Genomic DNA, 24,424 nt, shown 5'->3' with positions numbered 1-24,424 from the left:
TGTTTTTTTTTTGTTTTGTTTTTTTTGCCTGAGCACTAATTCTCTCTCTGCAATCAGGCAGCCGTGGCGGGGGCCCGGGGGAGTGGCGTTGGCCATGCTTAATGTCTGCCTCCCCTACCGCCACAGGAGGGAGAAAATAGATACGTGGAGCTTTTATTGAACTTGGCTGTGTAATGGTGGTGTGGAGTGGAAGTGAAAGAGCAGGGAGGAAGGAACCAGGTGACTCACCTTTAGAGGGAGGGAGGGAGGGAGGGAGGGAGGCATTTTCCTCCTTTTCTCTTGTTCTCTCTTAGTGTCTCTCTCTCTCTCTATCTTCTCCGCCTCGCCCGTGGCTTTGGTGTAAGTATCCTCTCTGCATGACCATCTGAGTTTTATGATAAGGTAGTTCGCGCACGCGCACGCGTGTGTGTGCGAATGAAACGTGACTGATGGTGTTATTCATTTGGGCGCTGAAGGCTGTGCTTTATCAAAATGGCAGCTGTAATTAAGCTTCCTGGTACGAGCTGGTGACACGCGTGGGTCTAAATCACCACAATACTGGCTCCAGAAAGTGTGGCCCGGGTTCTCTCTCTCTCTCACACACACACACACACACACACACACACACACACACACACACACAGGTGGCAGTTTTTTTTACCTTAAAACCTTACAGTAGTAGTACATCATCTTAATGGGCTTATGAACGCTTGATGAAGGTTGATATTGCCGTGTTCATTACTAAGGGCTCCGCTCTGGGTGCAGTCCCTTCGGGCGTTTAGCTGTCCGGATTGAGGTCTTCCGTGCGCGCCGTCCGTTACCAGAGCGGGTTGGAGGGGCGGCGGCAGGCCCGTCCGGGCGGGGCTTCCTGGGCGAGTATGTGCAGCGCTCCGGGCTGTTCCCTGTGCAGAGTGCTCACTACTGGCCTGGCGCTTTACTGGAAACAGACTTCCCTCACGGTGTCTCTCTCAAAATAACACCCTCACACCACACCACTTCTGTCCTCAAGTCGTCCCCGAAACGGAGTGCGTGTTTTTCAGCTTTCCACTTCCCGCTTGTTAACCATGACCCTGGCAACAGTCAGGCCGTACTTCGTCGGCGTTCTCAGACCCGTAACCGCCAGCCTGGTTCGCGTTCCTCTTCTGCGACACTCGCGCGGCTCTCGGAGCCCTCGCCGGCCGCCGCAGCGATGCTTTCCTCGGTCGCTAATTACTGTACGGCTGCCGTTAGTTGCGGTAAAGCCCCTTTGCTGTGAAATACTTCACGGCGGCGCACTCGTTCCCTGCTCTCATCCCCGCGTCCTTCCCTTCCTGTTCAACCCATCGCTATTATTCGTTTCCTTTCCTCCCTTTATTTTTGGCACAGCGATCCATGAATTGTGTAAACTAGCCACAGGGGAGCGCTGCCGGGAGATGGATGCCGGCGCGCGCCTCCTCCCCCTCCTCTCCGGCCTTCCAGCGCCCGAATGGAGAGCGGAAGAATGGGAGCGGCGAGGCAAGAGCATAACTCCGCACCCACCCCGCCGCGTCCCACCCACCTCCACACCCATCCATTCCTACTGCTCCCTGTTCGCCACTCACCTGCCCTGGCCACGCCCGTCTGCTGCTCAGCCCCTCGGCCAGGCTGAGTGACTCTGAGCTCTGTGTGTGCGTGTGGTGTGTAGATATGATGCAATGGTGGCCTCATGCGTTGTGAGCGTCTGTCCGAGTCTGCAGACCTGCTGTTGTGACTTGATCTTTGTTTGCTTCCTCTGGTCTCCCAGCTTAGACTGTTACAACTGCAGGTTTTGTGTGTGTGTGTGTGTGTGTCTCTCTCTCTCTCTCTCTCTCTCTCTATATATATATATATATATATATATATATAATGTGTGTGTGTGTGTGTGTGTGTGTGTGTGTGTGTGTGTATTATGGGTAATAGAGAGAGAGAGAGCGCGCACAGTTGTGTGGAGGTCATTAGTCTATTCTGAGATATTGTTATATGCCTGTTCTGCACTGACCCTCTCCTGGTGGAATACTGCCCTAATAATGGAGCGTGTGTCATGTGTGTCATGCGTGTCCATGCACATGCACGTGTGTGTTCGTGTTCGTGTGTCTTCGTGTTCTTGGTCCGAGTGCTCTGGGCTGTTCCCACTACATCATCACTCTGGAATGCTTGGCAGTTGTGTGTCTGTCTAATGAGCTTTTAAAAACAAATGTTCATTTTTTTGTCTTAATGTAATCTCTCCCCCCCCCCCCCCCCTTTTGTTAATTCCCTCACCTCTCGCTTTCTCGTGCTGTCTTTCTCTTTCTCTCTCTCCCTCTCTCTCTCTCTCTCTCTCTCTCTCTCTCTTTTGCTTTGCTGTGGGTGACAAAAGATTTTATATTTCCTGGGATTTTGTCGATAAGTAGACTATATTTTCTTTGATCAGTGGACTATATTTTGCATCACTCTTGTTAATTAGACATTAATTGTTGCTTACTAATGATATTAAATATTCAAGGAAAATTCAAGGGATTCATATTCAAGGAAACCAAGTTTTGTTTACTTAAAGCGAAGCATTCGAGTAATTGCTTGACTTGCCACTGTGTTGGTTGTGATGTAATGACAACATCGCTACTTTTCTTTCTGAAAAAAGTACTTTTTTGCAGGCTGGTTTCACTAAAGTGTATGTGTGTTGTCCCAGTACCTTGACTGCTTAGGCCTGTGGTGGATAGCTCTCTCCTAAAGCTCTTCTTTATGTTCCGCATGGCCTTTAGTTCGCGCCGTGTTTAACGACGTGCGATTTCCGATCGCTTGCGGATCGCCATCCTTTGGTTCAGTCGTGTGACGTGTCTAATGCCAGCTGAGTGGTGCCTGTCTTTAGTCTCCTGGCACTGTTTTTTTTCTCTCGTTTAGACCTCAGGTCGTGCACCTTTAAGCTGATATGCTAGCTCAATGTGTGGTGCAGTGAGCATGAACACCTATTTTTTAATTATGTTGTGCTTTAACCAGGACTTTGGGTATTTCTTGGGAAGAAGTAAGCTTGTTGTATAGTAACCGGAAAGGACAGGAGTGTTGGCCGTTCACGTCACATTGAGGTGTCGCGTATGCTGGACAGCTCAGGAGTTGTGTTGCGGACATCGTGAGACGCCTCCTGCTCGAGGCTTGTACTTTCACGGGGGTCGACGCGCTCCGCTCCACCTTCTCCTGATTGCTGCCCTGCACAGTGGTGTTGATGGTTTGGCCCTTTAACAAACCACAGTCAGTGTATGAGACTGACTTGCATATATATGAAATACAGGGCTTATATATTTTGGATGCTGTGCGTTATGGGGTTGGTAGAAGCCGATAGTGTGTTCTCTGTTTATCACGCCTGCATTCTTGCTCCCTTTTCTCTAACCTTATATTGCCTGTCCCTTATCCCCTTTCCCATGTCTGCTATCTCCTGTCCTATTACCCATCCTCTGTCCCCTAGTCCCTGTTGTGCTGTCCCCTGTCTTTTCCAGCATGCGCGTCAGACACTGCTGCTCACAGCCGTCATGAAAGGCTGCGCCCTTGTATGAGAGCGTTCTAGAATTTGCGGGATTTGTGGGGGAGGCATCCCGCTCTGCCCCTGGAAAGCAGGACGCTGCGTCTCTGACCGTCGCTCCAGCTGAAAGAGCCACCGCCCGCCCGACCTGGACCCTCCCTCTCCGCACAACTGGAGTCTGGGTGGTGGGGCTCATTAGTGGGGCACCAGAAACTAGAGATGCGTGTGTGTTCTCGCGAGCGGGCGAGAAGAGATTGGCAGGCCCTTATCAGCATGGTCGCACCACTTCCACCGCGGGACATCACGCAGCACTGGAGCAGGGACAGAAAGAAAACATCGCACATTCTCAGCCTGAGCGTTAGATAAACAAACCGTTTGTTGTGTCTAGAAAGCCTGTCTTATTGTGCTCCCGTGACAAAGTTGTACAGAATTATTTACTGGCTTATTTAATTATTTTTTCTTTGAATCCCATGAAAATGTCATTAGTATGTGTTTCTCTGGAAACCTTGTGTACTTCACTGTGATTTCGATTGCATCTATATCTTTCCCTACAGCACACTGCAGTTACCCCCAGATATCTTCCTCAAATGTATCTTTCTTTGCATACTGAGTGTTAGTTTGAAATGAATCTCTTCCTGTATACTGTAACAAAGCATGGTGCTATGCACTGCACTGGAGGTAGTGGCGGTTAGTGTGGTATGAGTTAGGGCAGGTTAGTGTGTTATGCGCTGGGTGTTGGTGATGTGAGGTATTGGCGGGTAGTGTGGTATGAATTAGGGCAGGTTAGTGTGTTATACGCTGGGTGTTGATGTGAGGTAGTGGCGGTTAGTGTGGTATGAGTTAGGGCAGGTTAGTGTGTTATACGCTGGGTGCTGGTGATGTGAGGTATTGGCGGTTAGTGTGGTATGAGTTAGGGCAGGTTAGTGTGTTATGCGCTGGGTGTTGGTGATGTGAGGTATTGGCGGTTAGTGTGGTATGAGTTAGGGCAGGTTAGTGTGTTATACGCTGGGTGTTGATGTGAGGTAGTGGTGGTTAGTGTGGTATGAGTTAGGGCAGGTTAGTGTGTTATACGCTGGGTGTTGATGTGAGGTAGTGGCGGTTAGTGTGGTATGAGTTAGGGCAGGTTAGTGTGTTATACGCTGGGTGGTGATGTGAGGTATTGGCGGTTAGTGTGGTATGAGTTAGGGCAGGTTAGTGTGTTATACGCTGGGTGTTGATGTGAGGTATTGGCGGTTAGTGTGGTATGAGTTAGGGCAGGTTAGTGTGTTATGCGCTGGGTGTTGGTGATGTGAGGTATTGGCGGTTAGTGTGGTATGAGTTAGGGCAGGTTAGTGTGTTATACGCTGGGTGTTGATGTGAGGTAGTGGCGGTTAGTGTGGTATGAGTTAGGGCAGGTTAGTGTGTTATACGCTGGGTGGTGATGTGAGGTATTGGCGGTTAGTGTGGTATGAGTTAGGGCAGGTTAGTGTGTTATACGCTGGGTGGTGATGTGAGGTAGTGGCGGTTAGTGTGGTATGAGTTAGGGCAGGTTAGTGTGTTATACGCTGGGTGGTGATGTGAGGTAGTGGCGGTTAGTGTGGTATGAGTTAGGGCAGGTTAGTGTGTTATGCGCTGGGTGGTGATGTGAGGTATTGGCGGTTAGTGTGGTATGAGTTAGGGCAGGTTAGTGTGTTATACGCTGGGTGCTGGTGATGTGAGGTAGTGGCGGTTAGTGTGGTATGAGCCAGAGTGTTGTGCTGTGTGAATTAATGTTGTGTGTGATGCTTGGAGATGTGGAATTTAGTGTGCTGTCAGGAAGAATTCTAGATTTATCATTCTGGTTGTATATGGATCACATCAATTGCCTTGCATATAGTTTTGCATGCATAACTCTGTGTGTGTGTGTGTGTGTGTGTGTGTGTGTGTGCGTGCGTGCATGCGTATGCACACGCTTGCCTGAATAACTTATTGGAATGTGTAGTTTTTTTAGACTTATGGATGGTAGGAGGTGGGCGCATATGCCTGAAGTCAGCTTCTGTTTAATGTGTGATTGTAGAGCTGGATGCATATTCAAATTAACTCTGTGTGTGTGTCTGTCTGTGTGCGCAGCATGGACCGTATCCAGCAGTTGCGAAGGGAGTACCAGCAGGCCCTGAGAGAGGGAGCTGCTCCGGCCTATGAGGAGCTGGAGGCCCGTCGCCGGGGGCTGGAGCTCGACCCCCGGGTGAGCCACACCCCCTCTGTTTACCTAAACCACACCCACCCACTCCGTCATACCGAGCCTGCTTACGGCTCAGCATGGAACCTTCCTCCGCATTACACGCACGCACGTATACATACAGCCTACAGCAGCATACTCATACATACATTTACATGCAGCCTAAGGCAGCACACACACACACACACACACACACACACACACACACACACACATATACATATACACAGGTCTTTTCCAAATTTTGTTTTGCTTTATAACTTCATGTTTGACAGTACATTTGCTGTTCGTTCCTTTTTCACTTCCCTGTTCCCTGGCTGTCAGAGAGCACTGATGTGAGAGCACGCTCACGTGTTCTCATAAACCCCGGTGCTGGGTGACTAACACGTGTACAGTCCTCTGCGGTTAGTAGATAGCACCGAGCAGCTCCCCATTGAAACAGCCCGAACAAACCCCACCCGAACTCAGGCTCGCCGCTTCCGTAACCCCTCTCTCATGTCGGCGTCCACCCAGACCGCGTCGCATATCTCTCGGAGAAAGAGCGACAGTTACATCTCTCTCAGATTCAAACGAGTTCCCTATTTGTTTACAGCGCGAGCGCAATAACGGATGTGAGTAGAGGCGCAGATGGAACCAGACCGCAATGGCCCAGACTAATGAGCGCGCTCGTTGCGGCCTGCGCCGCGTCCCTGCGTTTGCTTACCGCACTTGTTTATCTGTTTATTCCACGCTGATTCACTCGACCAGCTGAGGAAGCAAACGCTCTTAAAGACTTAAAAACGTAGAAAAGTCATTGCGACCGGCATGGATGGCGGAGGGCAGGCGGGCGGTTCAGTCCGCTCTCCTCACGCCTGGAGTGGCCCCACTGACATTTGGGTCGAAACCATTACAAAGCAGCAAAATGCTGACAGAAGAAGAAGTGATGGGGAAACCAGCAGGCTTTGGCCCAAGGCTGGGTAGAGGAGATGAATCAACAGGGTGGTCCTGCTGAGACTTGGTGAACGCACACATACACACACACACACACGCGCGCGTACACACACACATACGCGCACACACACACACGCACACATACACACACACACACACACACACATACGCACACATACACACACACACACATATATGCACACATACACACACAGACATGCGCGCACACACGCGCGCGCACACACACACTCTTCTGCCCAAACCCTCCTCTGTAGTTACTGTCTTACTGTCACTGCTTTCACAACAGCTATAAATAGTCTTCTAGTCCAACAGAATGTCAGCCTACAGTTATTAATAATCCATAGATTGGTAGCCTGTAAAAAGCATCTTTTCTTATTGTACGCTGTTAGTCAGGCCTCGGGAAGACATCAGTGAAAACCACAAAACCGTGGATTAGCTAACATTCCACGTTAGCTCTGTCAGACGGCTGTGATGGAGAGGGAGATAAACACAGCGGCTCAGTCTTTCCCGTGCCTTTGCCTTATTTGGTGAATGTTTTTTCTACCACTCCTTCCTTCATCACTTTTCTAAGAGAGGCATGAGTCCTCTGCTGATGTCACCGCGCGACTGTTGCGCAACCACGGGCGTCAGTGTGGGAAGCAGTAGTGTGTAGCCGGGAACCCAGCACGGTAGCCGATCCAGAGCAGGAGGGGCACGAGCGGCGGATAACCATTCTGCCCCCCCCCCCAAGACCCTCTGGCGTCAGGCACCACCCGTATCGGTGGTGGGATCGGTGACTCGGCACGCCGGTAGGACACTCTTGACCTTTAAATGACCCTCGCTGCCGTGACGTCATGGCGTGGGGGTGAGCCGACGTTATCGGTCGTGCGAGCAACAGTGGATTACGAAGCTGAAGTAACAGAGGAATAAGTGCTTTCCTCGGTCGCCCACCGTTCTCGGGAGTCACTGTGTGTTTCGCCCGTGACCTGAGTCTCCTCTGCTGTTTGTCTGGTGTCTAGGCTGTGTGAGGTTACTATTCTCTCCTCACCCACCTCTCTCTCTCTCTCGCTCCCCGTTTCTGAAAAAACGTCAGCCATACTGTCGGGTGAACAACAGCGACGGTGTGTGTGTGTTGTGCGTTGCCAATTTGGTCTGGGCACTACTAGGTCTGGGCTAACATGCCTCATGGACCTTTACTTTTCACAGATGCATCTGTGAGAACGCAACAAGACCTGAGCTTCGTCGTGAAGCTCTGTGGTCTTGTGAGGAAGAACGCTAGTGCTGGGAGCTTAGCTGGGGGGCAAGGTGCCACCAGGCTGCTGTTTGCTGCGCAGCTCAAACACCCCCCCAACCCATCCTGGTCTCTGTCCTTCTCCAGGAATTCATTCAGCGTGTGTGAGAAAATCTTGCAAATCTGTCAGGCGCTCTCTCACCGGATCCAGCTCCGCTTCCTCTGCGGAGTTGGGACACGATCCAGACCTGACTTGCAACCCTAGCCAGCAGAACCATCCTTGACCTGTTCACACACACACACACACACACACACACAGGAAAAAACCTGTCTCACTTACACCCTCGACAACTTCTGCCAATATTAAAGTGTTTTCCCTGAAATTCTTGTGCTTGGACAGACTGTTTGTTCATTGTAGTCCAGTATGAGTCTGGGTCCCTCGGTAGACATGTCACTCCTCAGTTGTGGTTTGACTCAGGCCCCAGTACCGCCAGCGACGGCGCCTGCGATGAGAGCGGGTTTACGCCATGACGTCTCGCCTCCGTCCGACCCCAGGTCCTCCAGTGCTACTGCGCCTACCTCTGTCGAGGCAGTCGCGGTTGAAGTAGAGGTAGAGCTGGCCGGAAGAGTGACAGGATGTCCAGAAGGCCTTTGATGTAGCCGAGAACGAATCCTTGGTTCTCACGTTCACTCCGGCTCAAAATGCAACAACCGGAGGCATGCAACAATGAGCGGGCCGGAAAGACCGGAGGGCCGCGTGTCCTGAACCCCCCCCCCCCCCGGCGCCCGGCGCCCCCCTCATCTGCATGCCCAGACCACAGCTGGCAGGGCAACCGGAGAGGGAGGTGTGGAGAGGAGGCGTGCTCTCAGACTGAAGCAGCCCTAACGAGACGCTCGCGCGCCTCACTCCCTGCCGGGCCTCCCGCCACCTGCCTGCCGGGCCGGCTCCACGCCATCGGGGGGCAGCGCCGTCCTCCACGAGACAGCAGGGCTCTCCAGGGGACACGGAGCGCTCCATCTCCCCGAGAGCTGCCGGAGGTTCGTCCTCCCAGGCCCCGCGGTTTGCCCCCGCCTGCTCCCGGCCATGCTCCCGGCCACAGCCGCTTCCCTTGCGAGCTCCCTGTTCTCTCCTTCCATTGTCCTGGTCCAGAGACGGGTGGAGGGCCCCGGAGAACATCTGGGGCTGTTCACTCCAGCTCCAGCTGCGTGTGCCAGCAGAGCAAATACAATAAGATTATACAAATAAAAAGGCAGCAAGTGGCTGCCAAAAAGAATGCTTCACTTCCACTGAGTTTTTAATGGGTAGAGACAAAACGGAGGTCATGGTCGGTCTATTTATTTATTCATTTTTTTGACGTGTACTTGCGATGACGGTGATGCGTTAAAAGGCTGTTAGCTCCGCTGTAGTGTATTAAGGAGATTGTGATAAGATGGTTCGTTGTGACTTAACCACTTTTTTAGTAGCTTCCTGACAAATTCCTTGGTGTTGAAGAAGTGTGTCGGTTTGGTCAAATTCTTTTTGGGTTTGTTTTTGTTTTTTTAATAATGCTAAACTGATAAAAGCGGCGTGTTTGCCGCATTCACCTTGCTCTCGCACGCAGGGTCGGTCGTGAAAGAGTGGGCGCAGCCCCTGCTAATTTGGCAGCGATAGCCCGCCCTCCTGATCACCATGTGGCTCTGATGAGATTACGGAGCTGGGTAATTCATTTTACAGCCTAATTTTCTTCTTAATTGACTTTCATGGTCTCTTTCCTGAGCGCGCATCACCGTGGCAGCTGGCCTACCTGACGCCGCTTCCCCTAACGTTTCGGCCCGCGCCGTTCCCGCCGAGCCCGTTCCAGTGACACCGTCACCCGAGCGTGTGGGGATGGAGCCTTGCGGAATGAGGTTTTCCCGGCTGTAAGATCACAGCCTGTGATCAGTAACTGCTGATCAGGTCAATACTTGGTGTGATGCTGGCTTTCTGGGTGAGGGGGGCAAGCTGAGAGACGCGCAGGCTCGTCCAACGTCCAGAGCGGCGTTGTCGTGTTATGACTCACCTTTTTAATCCTTTTGAAACAGAAAATTTAAATCATATTTCCCAGCTTTCCACTCCCCCTGGAATTCCCCAAAATAGGAAGTGTGACGGTTAATCACCAGAAGCGTCCGAAAATAGCATGTTTAAATAACCAGTCTGCTGAAAGAAGTGTTTCAGGAAATCGGCTACACAGATAATCCAAGACTCTGCCGCTGAGACGGTCGAAAGTTGTGCGGGACCTGTGTTGTACGGAAAAGAGCTGTGCGCTAGTCAAAGAGAAACCTCTCTACTTCTTCAGTTTTCAGTTACAGCAGTGGGAATGGACGCTCCTTCAGGTTCGCCCTGTGTTTGAGAGAACCGGGCGTTAAGCCGAACGCTCTGTTAACACTCTGATGCACGTCTCTCTCTCTCTCTCGCTCTCATTTTTTATCTTTTCTGTATCTCTGTGTTCCCTTCCTTTCCCTTTCTTGTGTCTGAAACATTAGGGCATATGTCAGGCCTCTCTAACCCCACTGATGGTGATGTAACCATGTCTGAGCAGAGGTCACGACCCCATGGATATGCATTACACTCCTCGGACAGGCGTAATGGGAGCCGCCACCTCCCCTGGCAGGGCATGGAACCACCTTTGTCTGCCTGCTCCGCCCCGCTCCGAGCCACACTCGCAGCTATCGCACGAGCTGGAGCCTCAGCCGCGCACGGAGTAACCTGTCCCCGTTACTCCCAGCCACACACGTCGCGGAATGACATGAGGAAGAGCTCCGCCCGAGTTCGGTCCGAGGGCGGGGCGCGTCAGACGAGGGAAGGGTCACGAGGGTGGGTACCCGCCTGCTCCCTCCGGCTCCCACCGGAGCCGTGATCACTTTCACCTTGTCGGGGCGGAGATGATGAGAGCCGCCGAGGAGGCAGAGGTGACGTATCGGCGGTGAAGAGGCTCCTGCTGACACTTGCATGCTGTCATAGTGCTTTTACCTCATCTGACATAAAAAGGAGCCAGTTAGGGTCAAAGCAGGCCAAGCTGCACACCAGTGATTCCGCCCCCCCCCCCCGCCCTAAAATTTACTTAGCCTGACTGGAAGTGACGCTTTGCTCTTTTTCCTTCTGTTCCAGCTCTTTGGAAAATATGAACGGAAAATAACACTGCAAATTGCAAGTAGAGGCTCTAATGGTTATTTGTGGTTTGAGCTGTTGGCATTTACACAAAGAAAATCCAACCGTTCTGCACGTGCTCCCTTGCGCACGTGCGTGGAACTGACGGCCCCGCGCAGCCGATCGTATCTCCACAGCAGCCCCCGCATGGCTGGATTACAGCTCGGCCTCAAACGGTTCTCAGTCAGGCAGTCGTCTCCCCGGCCAGCTGCAGCCCAGAGTCAGCGGGAGGAAAAAGTGCTGACATCCCCGGTGTCGGGGATTTGAACACCGCAGGAGAGATTTAATTCGGAGACGTTTATGCCAGCTCGTTGTTTAAAGTACGGCATGTGGATCGCCGTGCGCCAAGCTACATAACCTTCATTTAACTTGGCCGCCGAACAGTGAAAGCGCTCTTGAATGAATTTTAGCTTTAGTTACATGAACGCACACCCTCGAGTTACAAAAATACCCAGGATGTAATTGTAACAAAGGGGGGAAAAAAAACAAAACCATCAACATACTTTAAGTTGGCGAGGCGACCGCATTGAGACGGCAGTGTCTCTCTCGGGAGCGTGACAGGAGGTATGACTAATATTTACACAGTGCCCTCTCTTCCGTCAGCTTCTCTGTTGATGTACGTCTCTGGGTCTGTTATGGGTGAAGCCAGACTACTTCAGGCACAGTTAATTATTTTGTTACTGTTTCTGAGGAGACGCCATCTTGTTTCCCTGGCTACAAATTCGTTCCTTTCTGTTTCACCGGAGCATTAGTGTTGACGTGGCCTCTGAGTGAGCAGAGAGCTGAGTGAGTGGTGGTGGTTTTGGGGGAGGCTTCAGCAAACGGAAAATAGCTGCTGCCAGTCAAACAAGAACTTCTCTGACTCCTTCAGTTATGCCGGTGGGAAGGGCTCATCCACGGATTGTAGAGCAGATGGTCCCATACGGACAAACCAAGGAATGTTAACAAAACACCCGTGAGTTTATGTTCTGTGATGCCTTTTCTGGTCTAAGGTGCTCTGCTCCCTATGTAATCACGGGTTTAATGTCCTCTGCAGTGAAAGAGGAGAGAAAACTGGGGAGTGGTTAGAATACCTATAATCTACCAGTATGTAGCGTTCCACGCTGTAACCACTGGGAAAGTGCGCTGTTTATGAGTGGGCTGAGTTGCGTGTTCCCAGGCGCTGTAGGCGCTGTATGTTTATTTCAGACGGTGGCGAGTGAGAGCAGGTTAATTACGATGTTCTCACGTGGAAAGCCAGAGTAAAAGTACTGTCCACCCAGCCTAGCCTGAACCTCCGGCACAGCGATGAGGTCTGCCTGAGCCGTGTCAGGCCCCTGTAGCCATGAGAGCAGCTGTATGATTAAAGCGCGGCTCCGTGTTCTGATATGGGTGTGGGCCGTGGCACAATTACAGGCCTCGGGACGCAAATACATGGAGTGTGTTTAGATGGTCACCATCCAACCAGTGACTGTTGCTGGAGTGTATCAGACTGAGTGTGGAGTAGCTGGAGTGACAGTTGGTGAGTGCATGCATGTTGGTGAGGGAGGGAGAAAGAGAGAGAGAGAGAGAGCGCATGTTGAGTGGCTGTGGAGGATTTCTCTGGCTGCTCTCTGCACTCTGGGAAATGTGGTTTGACCAGAGCAAACCAAGGCAGAAGGAGGGACAGACAAAAACAGAGATGCAGGATCAAAGAATGAAAATAAAATTGAGCGGCAAGGGTGAGAGAATTGGACACAGCGAATGTGATCACGGTGAAAATAAGGATCAGAGAGAGAGAGAGAGTGCATAGATACTGTGCCTGTCTCCATTTGTTCCACTGCATAGCAGGTCAAAGGTCACAGCAGACAGGGTCAGGTGGAGGATAACTCAATCAAATGACTGAGCTCAGTCAGAGAAGGAGAGACCGACAGAGGGAGAGAACAAAGGGTGGGGTGGGGGGGTAGTAATGTGATCAGTAATAAACGTGGAATTTTAATTGGATTAAAAGAGAGTTTAGCCTCTGTCTGCCCTTTGGCCCCTGTGGATGATCAGCATTCTTCCGTTGAGATGTAAGGTCTGGACTCTCATACAGGCAGGTTCTGCCCCATCGTCATGTGACTGCCTGGCTGCTCACAGCACCCGGGTGCTTCATGCTGGGTAACACGCCTTGACCTGCTAGAGTCCATCAGCCAATAAGTTGTGTTTCATGTATAAATAACCAATTATCTAGTTATCGTAGCTAGCCTGCACTTAAAGGAAATGCTAAAAAAAAAAAAAAAAAAACATCCTAACCTGCTTCAGTGTGAGTGAAGGCTCAGAGCCTCTAATTAGCAGTGCAACATTTGCTAGGAGCTAATTGTCAGCTTTCATTAGTTGTTCTACATTTTGGGTCAAAGCTACCCCTTTAAGAACAACTAAACCTGCAATGTAGCACATAGTTACGTTATGGTTGTTTATTCTTTTGAGATGAGGTTTTTTTTTAGACGTTGCCATGGCGATACAGGTCCACGGTGAAACGCGACGGCGTGTCCTGTTGTCTCTCAGCACCAGAGCGCTTCGATCTGGCCGCGTGATTGCGGGGGGGTCGTCAGAGAATCGGAGGCTCTGCTCGTGCCTGCATCGCGTGGGCCTTGCTAACCCACGCGAACCCCTCTGTAGTCCAGCGGAGGCTGACCGAGCAATCCGGGGAGCAGCATGAGGCGCTCGGGAGGGGTGACCCCAGAGGGGTCAGGCATGAATTGACGAGCTCTGCGTTCGAGCACGGCGACCCCAGAGGGCGCCCTCCTTCCTTGGGCTGGCCCGCCCAAGCTCCCGTAGCGCCACCTCTTTCGCAGTTGAACGTTGCATCTCCGCCGGCAGGTTTCTGGCACAGCATGCACGCGCGCAGCTGGCTCGCTGCTCAGGTTGACTTTAATGGGCGCTGCGGCGCTCGCGTGACTCTGGGATCGTAATGGCCACGGTGAGTCCGCGCGGCGCGGGACTGAGTGTGTGATGTCCGTGGTGGGCTCCGCGGTGCGGGATAACGAGCCCTGGCCTTGCTCTCGCCGAGCGAGCTGAATAATGATGGCGCTCTGAGCTAGAGCCCTAAAGCTCCATCACCGCTATAGCGCCATCATGCCCACAGCGCCCGCTCACTCTCCCTCACTCTCGCGCTTTTTCTCGGGTCTCCCACTTCAGCAGGTTCTCTCATTTAGACACCTGAATTTAAAGTGAAAAAAGAATTCAGGGCATAAGGTTTCCTCTTCTTTTTATTAGAAGTAGCTTCTCTTTCTCTCTCTCTCTCTCTCCCTCTCTCTCTCTCTCTCTCTCTCTCCCCCCTCTCTCTTTCCCTCACCCTCTCTCTCTCTCTCTCCCTCTCTCTCTTTCTCTCCCTCTCCCCCCCCCCCCTCTCTCTCTCTCTCTCTCTTCCATGCTCTTTCTTGCAGGTTATTCTTTTCTTTTTTTTCCCCTTTTTTTTTTAAATTTTATTTTAAGAGTCAGCCATTAATCTGTTACTTTGCCTTCCCTTCCAGGCAAATATGTGATCAGTTTAGCGATTTCTGAAAGCCTTTTGGGGTGCATGCATGTGCGTATATGTGTGTGTGTGTGTGTTAGGAGCAGACCACCCCTTGCTCAGACAACCCTTCTTATCCCTGCCTCCTTATCAGCCTTGGCTAGTCCCAGCGCTACCTACTCCCGAGCTTTTGCTTAGCTTATAGCTGAGATATAATGGTTGTACTGCAGATGTGACTGTCTCAGATCACTGAACCTCTTCTCTACCCGCCGTCCCGGACGAGAATAAGTTCACAGAGAAGCGCCCCTTTATCGGCTCTTGCAGGGAGCCCTTCTTAATGAGTAATGTGTTGTGTTGGCCTGTTATACGTTATACTTAAGTGCTGGCCCGTTCCCAGTAGCATATCAACAGTATTCCATAAAATGAATAACTGCAGAAAAAAATACTCCCTCTAAAGAAATCTCCAGAATAATTCCCTTGGAAGCTGAGAAGATGAATCTCTTCAAAATAAACTGTCATAAAGCTGAATGACTATTGGGGGGGGGGGGGGGGGGGGGGGGGGGGGGCGGGGTAAATGAACTATTCATCATAAAGTCTTTCATGGTCATTTATTATGAAGCAGTAAGTGCTGAGAGACAAGTGTACTTTTCTTTGTAAATGCTTAGCAAAGATTATTAGAAGTAACTCAATGATGACACTATTTAATAGTCTGGTGTAAATCTGTGCTATTGAAAATCACTATCATTTGTTCATTCACTTTTCTGAGCACGAGCCAAGTTCTTTAGCTATCCAACCATGGAATGCTAATCATCTTTAGAAAATAAATGACACTTTATAAAGTGGAGACACTTTAATGAGACTTTACCGTCCTTGAGTCTAAGAAATGTTCAGATGTGTTTTGTACTGTTGACTTCCAAACCTCTACCAGTGAAACATAAATATCACATTTTTAATAAAACTCAAAGGAATGGCTGACGATACAGGTTATTAATGCCACTTCCTTGACTAAATGATACACGGGACTCACTCAGCCCTTGCAGGCAGTGGACTGGTAGACGTTGCCTGGCACTGTAATGGGATAAAAAGCTCAACTGAGCCCTTTGAATGTTGCCATGCTTAAAAGTGCTGTAAGCATACCTAAGGATAACCTTTTTACTGTGTTAGCTTTCACATGCTGCCAGGAGATTGCAGTTAAGAGAAAGTGCACCTGAAATTTTACCAGAACATTTACGTAGGAAGGGAGAGCACATCAGTTCTGGCACCATTACATTAGAAACGTGAGCCTGATTTCAGAATTATTCCATCGGTTTCTAAAGTGCTCAATAGTGTTCCGTCTCCGTATGTTTCCGAGTGCAGACTTGTTGAATATGCAAAGAGTCCAACTCAAGAAAACTGTGTTAGCTGAATTTTGTCGTCATGGATCCAAAATTCAGAAAGCACTTTCATTTGATATTTGCCACCTGCCTTAAAAGGATACTTTAAAAGTGTCTTAATTTGCTTTTACTTCTAAAATCAAAATTAAATTTATGCATTTCTCTTTTTGTTTTAAAAAAAAAATTTTCATTTTACTTTTTACGTTAATTTAATGATCACTTTGTCGGCTCGTATGTTTTAGTCTTCCTTTTCATACTTGGTTATATTTGAAATTTTTATGAATTGATATATAGTGGTATTATTGCTTCTTATTGCTGTATTATTGCTCACGAATGTCTACACGTAGGACCTTTACCATCAATCCTCTCATATCTGACCCTTGCTGTCTGTGTGAAGGCCTGTCCTCCCTCGTTACTGGTTCTTTGTCCTCGCACAGTGATGTCCACACCACTGCTCCGGCTTTCCAGGTCCTTGTGTCCTTTAGTTTAGTTTTTTATGGGGAGCTTAATTGTCTGTTTATGCACCCATGGTATTGACGCGTCCTTGGTAAGGCTTGTGTTTGCAGCTGGCCGGATTCCTGGACCTGGGATGCCTCATTAATCGGTGTTTTATCAGCCCAGGGCATGGAGGCATGTCCAGGGGGTAGAAGGCCGGAGTGGGAAGCCTTTTGTCAGCACAAGGACCCCAGAGCTCTGTGAGGACTAGCATGCCTTTGAAGCGATTTCATAGTGCATAACATCCATTTGTTTACCCTTAACCGCCTCTCTGACGGTTGTGTTCCCTTGCTAGAATCCCAACTAACAGAACTCCAAGAACAACGAACTCGGAATACTGGTGTTTACCTGTTTTCTGTGTGTAACACAGTGTTTTGCAGTTGCAGATGCGTTATTTGAAATCTTTTCAAATCAGTAAGATGGTACATGCCTCAAACTGAAATCCAAACACGCAATGTGCAAACCTTTCAGCAGCTATCAGTTAAAAATGACATTTGACTGTTTTTATTGCTCTTGTTGATACTTATCAAGTAAGTGGATTTTCCCTGTTGTGTGTATAATGTTATTTTGTGCAGTGTGGACATGGTCAGGTCAGTGTTCTAGCCTTAACAACAGTGAGGCTATTGTACTGAGTTCTGTTAAACCTGCTTTTAATAGGACCCATGCACCCATTTTCCTGGTGACTCCACACTCTGCTTTGGGTTGGCATCTTGTCTGTTTACACTGAATCTGTTTTCCGTGATAGAATCCTCTGAAAATTGGTACCAATGGTCAGGACGGTCTGCAGGCCGGATAGTCCAACCGCTTGTTGGTGTTCAACCCTATGATCAGTGATTAACTGTAATTACACCACGGTGGGCGGTGACGGTATGGCGCCCTCTCACCTGCCCTGTCCTGCCGTGTCCTGGACCAGGCGGTAGCGTGTCTGGACCGCTGGCCGCAGGGGCAGATGAACCCCAGCGGGCTGCTGTAGTCAGCGGTATTTCTCTGAAGGCTAGATGCTAATCGGCCTGTTGAACTTCCCAGCATGCCTGACTTGGGTCACTGCTCAAGACCCACACACCCTTCCCCCAGTCACCATACAACTGACCACTGACAGACACCGAGCCCCTGACCCCAGGACAGCTATTACAGAGACCATACTACCACTCACTGTAGTTGCATGTCATTCAGATCACCACTTGCAGCTGCTGGCGTTGGAGCCTGGACGGAACCATATGGAAGGGCTCATAGGGGTCAGCGGAGACGATGGATAAAAATGACTAAATTAGGGACAGGAAAGCATGCGTTGTTGAGTCGTGTGTTTGCGTTTAATGAGCGCAGGGAGCAGAGGGACTAAAGAGTCTGGGAGTGGTTAGAGGTAATGAGGGGTACAGCTTACCCCAGTGGATTACTACGCTGGGACTTCAAAGACTCCAATACCACCCAAATTTTAGGAATTCCGGAAGGAGCCAGAGTTCGGTGAGCCCTGTTTAGGGATTCCCGGTGCTCCACCTCCTCGGAGGCTCTCTGATCGTCAGCCTGCACCTGGCTTCCAGCACAGGGCGCCTGTAAACCAGCAGCTGTTCTACAGATTTCAGACATTTTCACGGTCATTTCAGTGCCTTCTAGGACTAAAACCTGAGCTAAGAGCTGCACTGCCCTTCAGGTGAAGCAGAACAGATTATATCTGGACAAAGTTACTTTGTGTGTGTGTTTATTTCTTTGAGGTGTCTATTACAGAACAGCTTTATCCATCCTGTTTGTAACTACCCCCAAAACGAAAGCTAATCATTTTTTATTCAGCTCTTCATTTGACAAAAAGCCTGACGTGCCACGGTCCACGAACAGCCAAAAAAAAAAAAACTCAAGACAAACACCTTAAACAAACAAAAACATTTCAGCGTCCATTTAATAGGCAACCTAAAAGAAGTCTGCTCAGCTAAAAAAAATGCATGAGCGTTAATACGCGGAGCGTTGTGAAGCCATAGCTGGGATGAGTGCACTGAGCACAGGTCTGAATGGCAGTTTGGTTTGGTCTTCCACAGGCTGTGGAACACTAAAGACACTAAAGTCTTCCCCACGTGCCCGTAGTCCCTCACAGCCTCATCTGTCCTTATCCCGGGCGTTCGTGCTGGGTAAACCGCAGGCCTACGATGCCTTTGCTCAGGAGTGCTTTGGAGTGAGGACTACTCTGTGATTTCCTTCCATTGTTGGTGGGCCTGCCTTGGCGTGCACTGGCCTTGCTGTTTTTTCCAAACAAAAAAAAAAAAGTCCAATTAGACCTTTAATATACCCTGCTTCTCACAGTTACCGCAGCTAAGGGTCTACTGTCTTCTGTTGCTGAGCACTGCATTAGCTCTCTCTCTCTCTCACCCACGCTCACTCACTCGACATTCTTAGGTAAATGGGGCCTCCGTAATGGGCAGCAATGCCGTTTAATGTCAGGCTGTTGATTACAGTGCGACTGAAAGCCACAGTGTCGCTTTGCTTCATGCCAGAATTGTGCAAATTCACACCTAAAGAGGCCACCAGGTTATTAAACTCCGAGAGCACCGGGACGTCCCCTGCTCGCGGCATCACGGCAATGACCCTTCAGACTTTCAGGCTGGGTTTGATATGTCGCAGAGTGGCAGATGCAGTTGGCTAAAAAGAACAAACACTTGTTTGTCCCAACCTCTCTACTCCAATTATTTCGTTTTCTGCTCTTAGCAGAGAAACGGGGCTGCGCCTCGTTTAGCGGCGTCTGATCTGCAAGCTTTTGAGACGCAGCCCGTGGCATACGCGGCGGCTCCTAGGAGAGACTGACGGACGAATCGGAGACAGACGGGTCGGCGGGGCTCCAGAGCCGCGGGGATTGGCGCCGGCAGGCAGGCTGGGTTTAAACCAAGCGTTCTCTGACTGGCAATCATCTCCACCTGGGAGAGAAAGGAGCCTCCGCTTCCATCCCATTACACCTTCATCTCCACCTGTCCGCCCGGCCAGCTGCGACCCACTCTTACTCGCACAACCCCCCCCCCCCCCCCCCCAGGCAGAGAGATGGAAAATCTTTCTCCCGCGCACGCGCGCACGCGCGCGCACACACAAACAAACAAATACATATGTGGACACTTGTGTGCCATCTCTTTCGCACACACAGAAAGCACCTATAGAAAGGAAGGGCCCTCAAACAGATGTGGAAGGACACAGATGAGAGCCAACGCCAGGGGACAAATCCAGCAGAGACTATAAAATCCAGCCTACAAGTCTAATATGGGCGTACAGAGTAGTCCCAGTACTCTACACCCACAGATGTCTGCACTCAGATGTTGCTCGCGTGTAGTGAGGTACGTTGCCAACGTCGTACAAACTGAAAAAGTATATGTGCGTACACACACACACACGCACGCACGCCTGCTAAGACGATATCAAAGGGCCTGAGATTTATTTCACCGAGCGCATCAGCTTAAATCTACCTGTGCTTTAAGTGCCGCTCTCCATAAATATGAGAGCTGTCCTTGAAAGAACTCAAGGTGGGAACCCGATAAGGGGAGAGGGCAACAGAGTGAAAAAGAGAGGGTGGGGGAGATGTGGGGGTTCAGAGGCCTAGAGATAATGTCCTTAAACCAGTGCCACCCAGATAGAACCCACACTTCCCATCTTAAAGTTCCCCTTAGGGATTAGGAGAACAAAGGCAGGTGAATTCCCAGGAAGAGACGGAAGCCCGGCCAGACTTTCGGAGAATGTCAGCTTCCCATAATAAGAGTCAGGGTGTGGGTTTGTGGTTTCTTTTTTTTGTTTGTTTGTTTTTATAAATGATTTCAGAAATTATATACTCTTAGCGGAGACCCGGTCAACAGGCCTCCGTTGGCCACACACCGGGACAATATTTAAAATCTCCGACTTGGACTTGCTGCTATTTGAAAAGAAAAGGCAGATAAGTGAAAAGGATCCAGGCAGCCACTACAGGCGCAATGTGTACGGACATCTCTGTCATTAACAGCCTGCTTTTGGGTGTTGACCTTCAATGTTGTTAATTGCCTGAGTATCGAGAACTGGAGTGTGACATTTGTGTTTTTTTTCCTATTTATCCAGCATATTCCTGAAAGGATTTGACATTTTAAATAAAGCATTAACTCAAAGTGCGGATTTCAGATTTGAGATCTCTGCTGCCATGGTAATATAAACAAACACCACCGCCACTACCACGCCACAACTGCCCTTTTCTCTCTCTCTCTCTCTCTCTCTCTCTCTTTTTCTTTCTTTCTTTTCCTTGCCTCTCTCTCATTATATTCCATATTGAACTGTATTTCAGATATTAGATTTAAGGTAATTAATATTCTAAGAATCTTCTTCTCTGTGCCCAGTGAGGTTAAGAGAGGGAAAATTCCACCGACAGCAGTGAAAAGCTCTCTTAGGTGTTACATAACATGCCCGGCTGCTAAAATTAAAAGTGGAAGAGGTAAAGTGGAGACTGTTCTAATTACATGAGGGAGCTTCTGCGCTTTAATGTTTCTGCACTTCGCAGCAAGGCCTCCTGGCAGCCACGCACACACACATGTACACACACACACACACACACACACATACACGCACACATGTGTACACACAAACAAGCACACACATACATGCGTGTACACATAAGTGCACACACACACACACACAGCAGCCCTACAGACAGTCCAGACACCTGAGGGACAGGTTGGAGACTAAAATCCCCTTTGCCATTTATTATATTCTGGATGCACTGCACTTGCATATCCAGAAGCTTACACAGGTATAACAGACAGCTGGCTACTCTTGGAGTAACCACACATAAATTAGTCCACATATACCGAAATGCATGTAGGGAAATCCTACTACAGGCAATTGAATATGCACTTATAAGCAGAGCATCCATATAACTTACGTGATAATATGAGACATGGGAATGTCTTCAGGCATTTAGTTACATTAATATGTTTGGGCACATATCAAACTCATAAAACAAGTACAGTTTTTACAACAGTAAACTGAGCGGACACATCTCCAGCAGTAAACTCTGATATGACACATGTCCAGCAATAAACCCTGATGGGACACATGTCCAGCAGTAAACTCTGATGGGACACATGTCCAGCGGTAAACTCTGATGGGACACATGTCCAGCGGTAAACCCTGATGGGACACATGTCCAGCGGTAAACCCTGATGGGACACATGTCCAGCAATAAACCCTGATGGGACACATGTCCAGCAATAAACCCAGATGGGACACATGTCCAGCAGTAAACTCTGATGGGACACATGTCTAGCAGTAAACTCTGATGGGACACATGTCCAGCAGTAAACTCTGATGGGACACATGTCCAGCAGTAAACTCTGATGGGACAAGTCTCCAACACTCTTCGTGCACCAGTTCAAATCACTGCCGTCTCATTAGGGAAAATAATGAGAAATGAAGCCCATCAGCCGGATGGCGCTGTTGCCTGGTGGGAGTGTACTGGCCGTCACAGTGGGTACCAGCAGGGCCTGCGCTCCCTGTCTGTTGGGGAGACTTCGTTAAGAGCCCTCACTAATTAGGACTGGAAACTGATGGCTCTTCACAAAGCACAGCAATTACAGTGGTAAAGGAGAACAGTGCGTGGAGGTGGACTCGAATGAGCGAGTTTGTTTTTAAACCCACAGCTTTATCGAGCGTTACTCATGCCCACAGCATACGGGGAAAGCGAGGGAGAGCAAGAGAGAGAGAGAGAGAGAGAACTCCAGCAAAGATGAGACAAAAAAGAAAGATTTCCGTTCCTGCGTTGGAGACTGCAGAAGGGTCAGCACTCCATGAGCGGAGAGCATGGCACTGGTTTGAGGTGCGGCCTCGGATAAGCTCTGTGTTATTAGAGTTCAGATGCCTATCTTGGTCCAGCCGTAAAGTCTTCACCCACGACCTGACGAGGAGCGCATGTGTAGTGATTTATCTAACGTCAGTGAGCAGCCAAGCGAAACGGAGCGCGTTGCAGTGTCATCGCGGCGCCAGCCTGGTGCGTGCTGGAAACCAGGACACAGCGCTCCACCTGTCGGGGTGTCCTTTGAAAGCTGAAGTGCTCCATTGCCCCTGACAAGGCGCTACTGCCCCTCCCGCTGCCTCTCCGCTCTCCCTGGGCCCTGGTCACCCCCCCGGCAGCAGGGAATCGATGGGAGCACGAGAGCTCCGCATAACCTATAACTAGCTTCACGTGTGCCGTGCCAGCACTTTGCTTAAACTCAATTAGGACGGCCTGAGGTCTGAGCTGATTGGATGGTTGTGGGTGCACGCTTGAGAGGCTGCCGGTCCAAGTGTATGAGCGTTTGTGTTCTGACAGTCTGTGACCGTATGTGCAGGGCACGTATCTGGAGGTTACTTCCAGCATGTCATCTCAATGAGTGTGGGTTTGGAGGACTTTGCAGGAAGTAAAAAAAAAGAAATTTGCCAGCAGTAACCCTGAGCCACTTAGATGCTCCCCTGGGTCTTAAATCCAGTGAGCCAGAGGTTTACACTCTGTGTGTGTGTGTGTGTGTGTGTGTTTATGCGCACTCATGCGTATCTATCACTCATGCGAGTCTCAGTGTTTGTGCATTCCTCATCTCCTCCTGACTCCCCTCTCCTCGCTCTGCCACTGTTTCCACGTCTCCGGGCCTCTCCTCGAACAGTGCATCTCTTCATCTCTCTGCTCCCCTCCGTCTTCCTCCCCACGCCCCCGCCCACCGACCCAGGCGGGCGGAGGACCCGTGTGTGTTGCATTCATAAGTCCGGCTCCGAGGAATAAATGATGGCCCTTCAGTTGGACCTGACGTGGCCAGTAATTCATGTCCTGCTGAGGAAGTGATCAGATGTCTGTGTGCGCGAGAGTAATGACCAACAAGCGTCCGCCTCGCCGCCCGTGATGAAACGCTTGAGTCAGCTCGAAGGAGTGCAGGGAGCCCGCCGCCCGTCCATTTTTCACGCGAGTCTCGTCCTTTTTGCCGAGCGAGAGGAATCCGCGTCTTTAACAAATTGGAAAGGCGCCGCGCGTTATTAGTCGTATTTGTCTGGCCTGCGTGTCTTTGTATTTTCCTCCTCTGCTCATTCCTGTGATCCCTGTGCTGACGCTGCTTTGCTCGCGCTGTCTGTGATGGACTAATGGAAGCCATTTATCAGAGCTGATATTAATAATCGGCCCCGTCCCGCTTAAAAACGACCCGCCGTGAAATCTCCGCCGGTCCGTCGGACGCGATCGCCCGGCACGAATGTGCCCTTCGCGCCAGCATCTCCGCCTCGTTTAACTGTCCCGTCCCGTTTGTACGTCCCTGTCCAGGCCGACAGGGAGCAGCTCCGGATCTGCCCGGGCGTAGGCCATCAGCTCTGGGCCTCTGTTGATCAGTGCGCAACGGCCCCTCGCGAGTCCTGCTCCAACCCCGGGTTTTTTAACGTGATAAAACCTGATGGATTGGTCCCTTTATGCAGATGGACATGGAATAATGATGTTTAGACATTCAGTTACTGGAGGGCAAACATGTATGTCAGTTAATGAATGTTAATGCGTGCGTTTTAGGTTGAAAACGCTGAGATTATTACCCATATTTTCTTCAGTGTGTGTGTGAGAGAGAAAGAGAGAGAGAGAGATTCGTTTCAGTGCAGGAAAAGACTTCTCCATGACTAAAGTCATTTATAGGTTATTAACATTTAACAAGTGCCATTTCCAGCCTGAGGCATTGGCCCCGCGTGGACAGCCACTCGACAGTGTCACAGGTGAGCGCTGAGGCGCTCAGACAAGATTTGTTTAGAGGTGCCACCTTTCAGCGCAGCTCTAATAAGCCAGGGGCCAGTGACACCGAGCGCCTCTGTTTGGGTTTACCGCCGCCATGCTGCTGAACAGAGGCGCAGATTTGATCTGAGCACATGAATATGCATGAGCTTTCTGCCCTCATTTCCAGAGAGGCAGGAAATGCTCAGCGAGACACGTGGAGTTTACATACATGCACACCCACGGTCGCACACGCAGCCCTCTCTATGTCTGGCTATTGTCTGGCTATCATGGACCCACTCTTGTGCTCTTCCTAAGTAGGCAGGAGGGTAAAAACTCAAACGAGCATTCACATACTTTCTAGGTGCACACACACACACACACACACATGCATGCATTTGCACAGTCACACGGATTAA

At 50.0% G+C, this 24,424-nt stretch overlaps 1 protein-coding gene across 8 annotated transcripts in view; it reads left to right on the top strand.

Moving 5' to 3' along the window:
- Positions 1 to 24,424, top strand: part of pard3bb (par-3 family cell polarity regulator beta b) — a 167,094-nt gene that overhangs the window by 132,945 nt on the left and 9,725 nt on the right. For all 8 annotated transcript variants that reach the window (XM_027025790.2, XM_027025788.2, XM_035523518.1 and 5 more), the window contains one exon: positions 5,555 to 5,669. In XM_027025790.2, coding sequence (XP_026881591.2) covers positions 5,555 to 5,669 — 115 coding nt within the window. The remainder of the gene's footprint in view (positions 1 to 5,554; positions 5,670 to 24,424) is intronic.

Source organism: Electrophorus electricus, chromosome 2 (assembly GCF_013358815.1).
Source record: "Electrophorus electricus isolate fEleEle1 chromosome 2, fEleEle1.pri, whole genome shotgun sequence".
Lineage (NCBI taxonomy): Eukaryota > Metazoa > Chordata > Actinopteri > Gymnotiformes > Gymnotidae > Electrophorus > Electrophorus electricus.
This window is presented reverse-complemented; position numbering and strand designations above follow the sequence as displayed.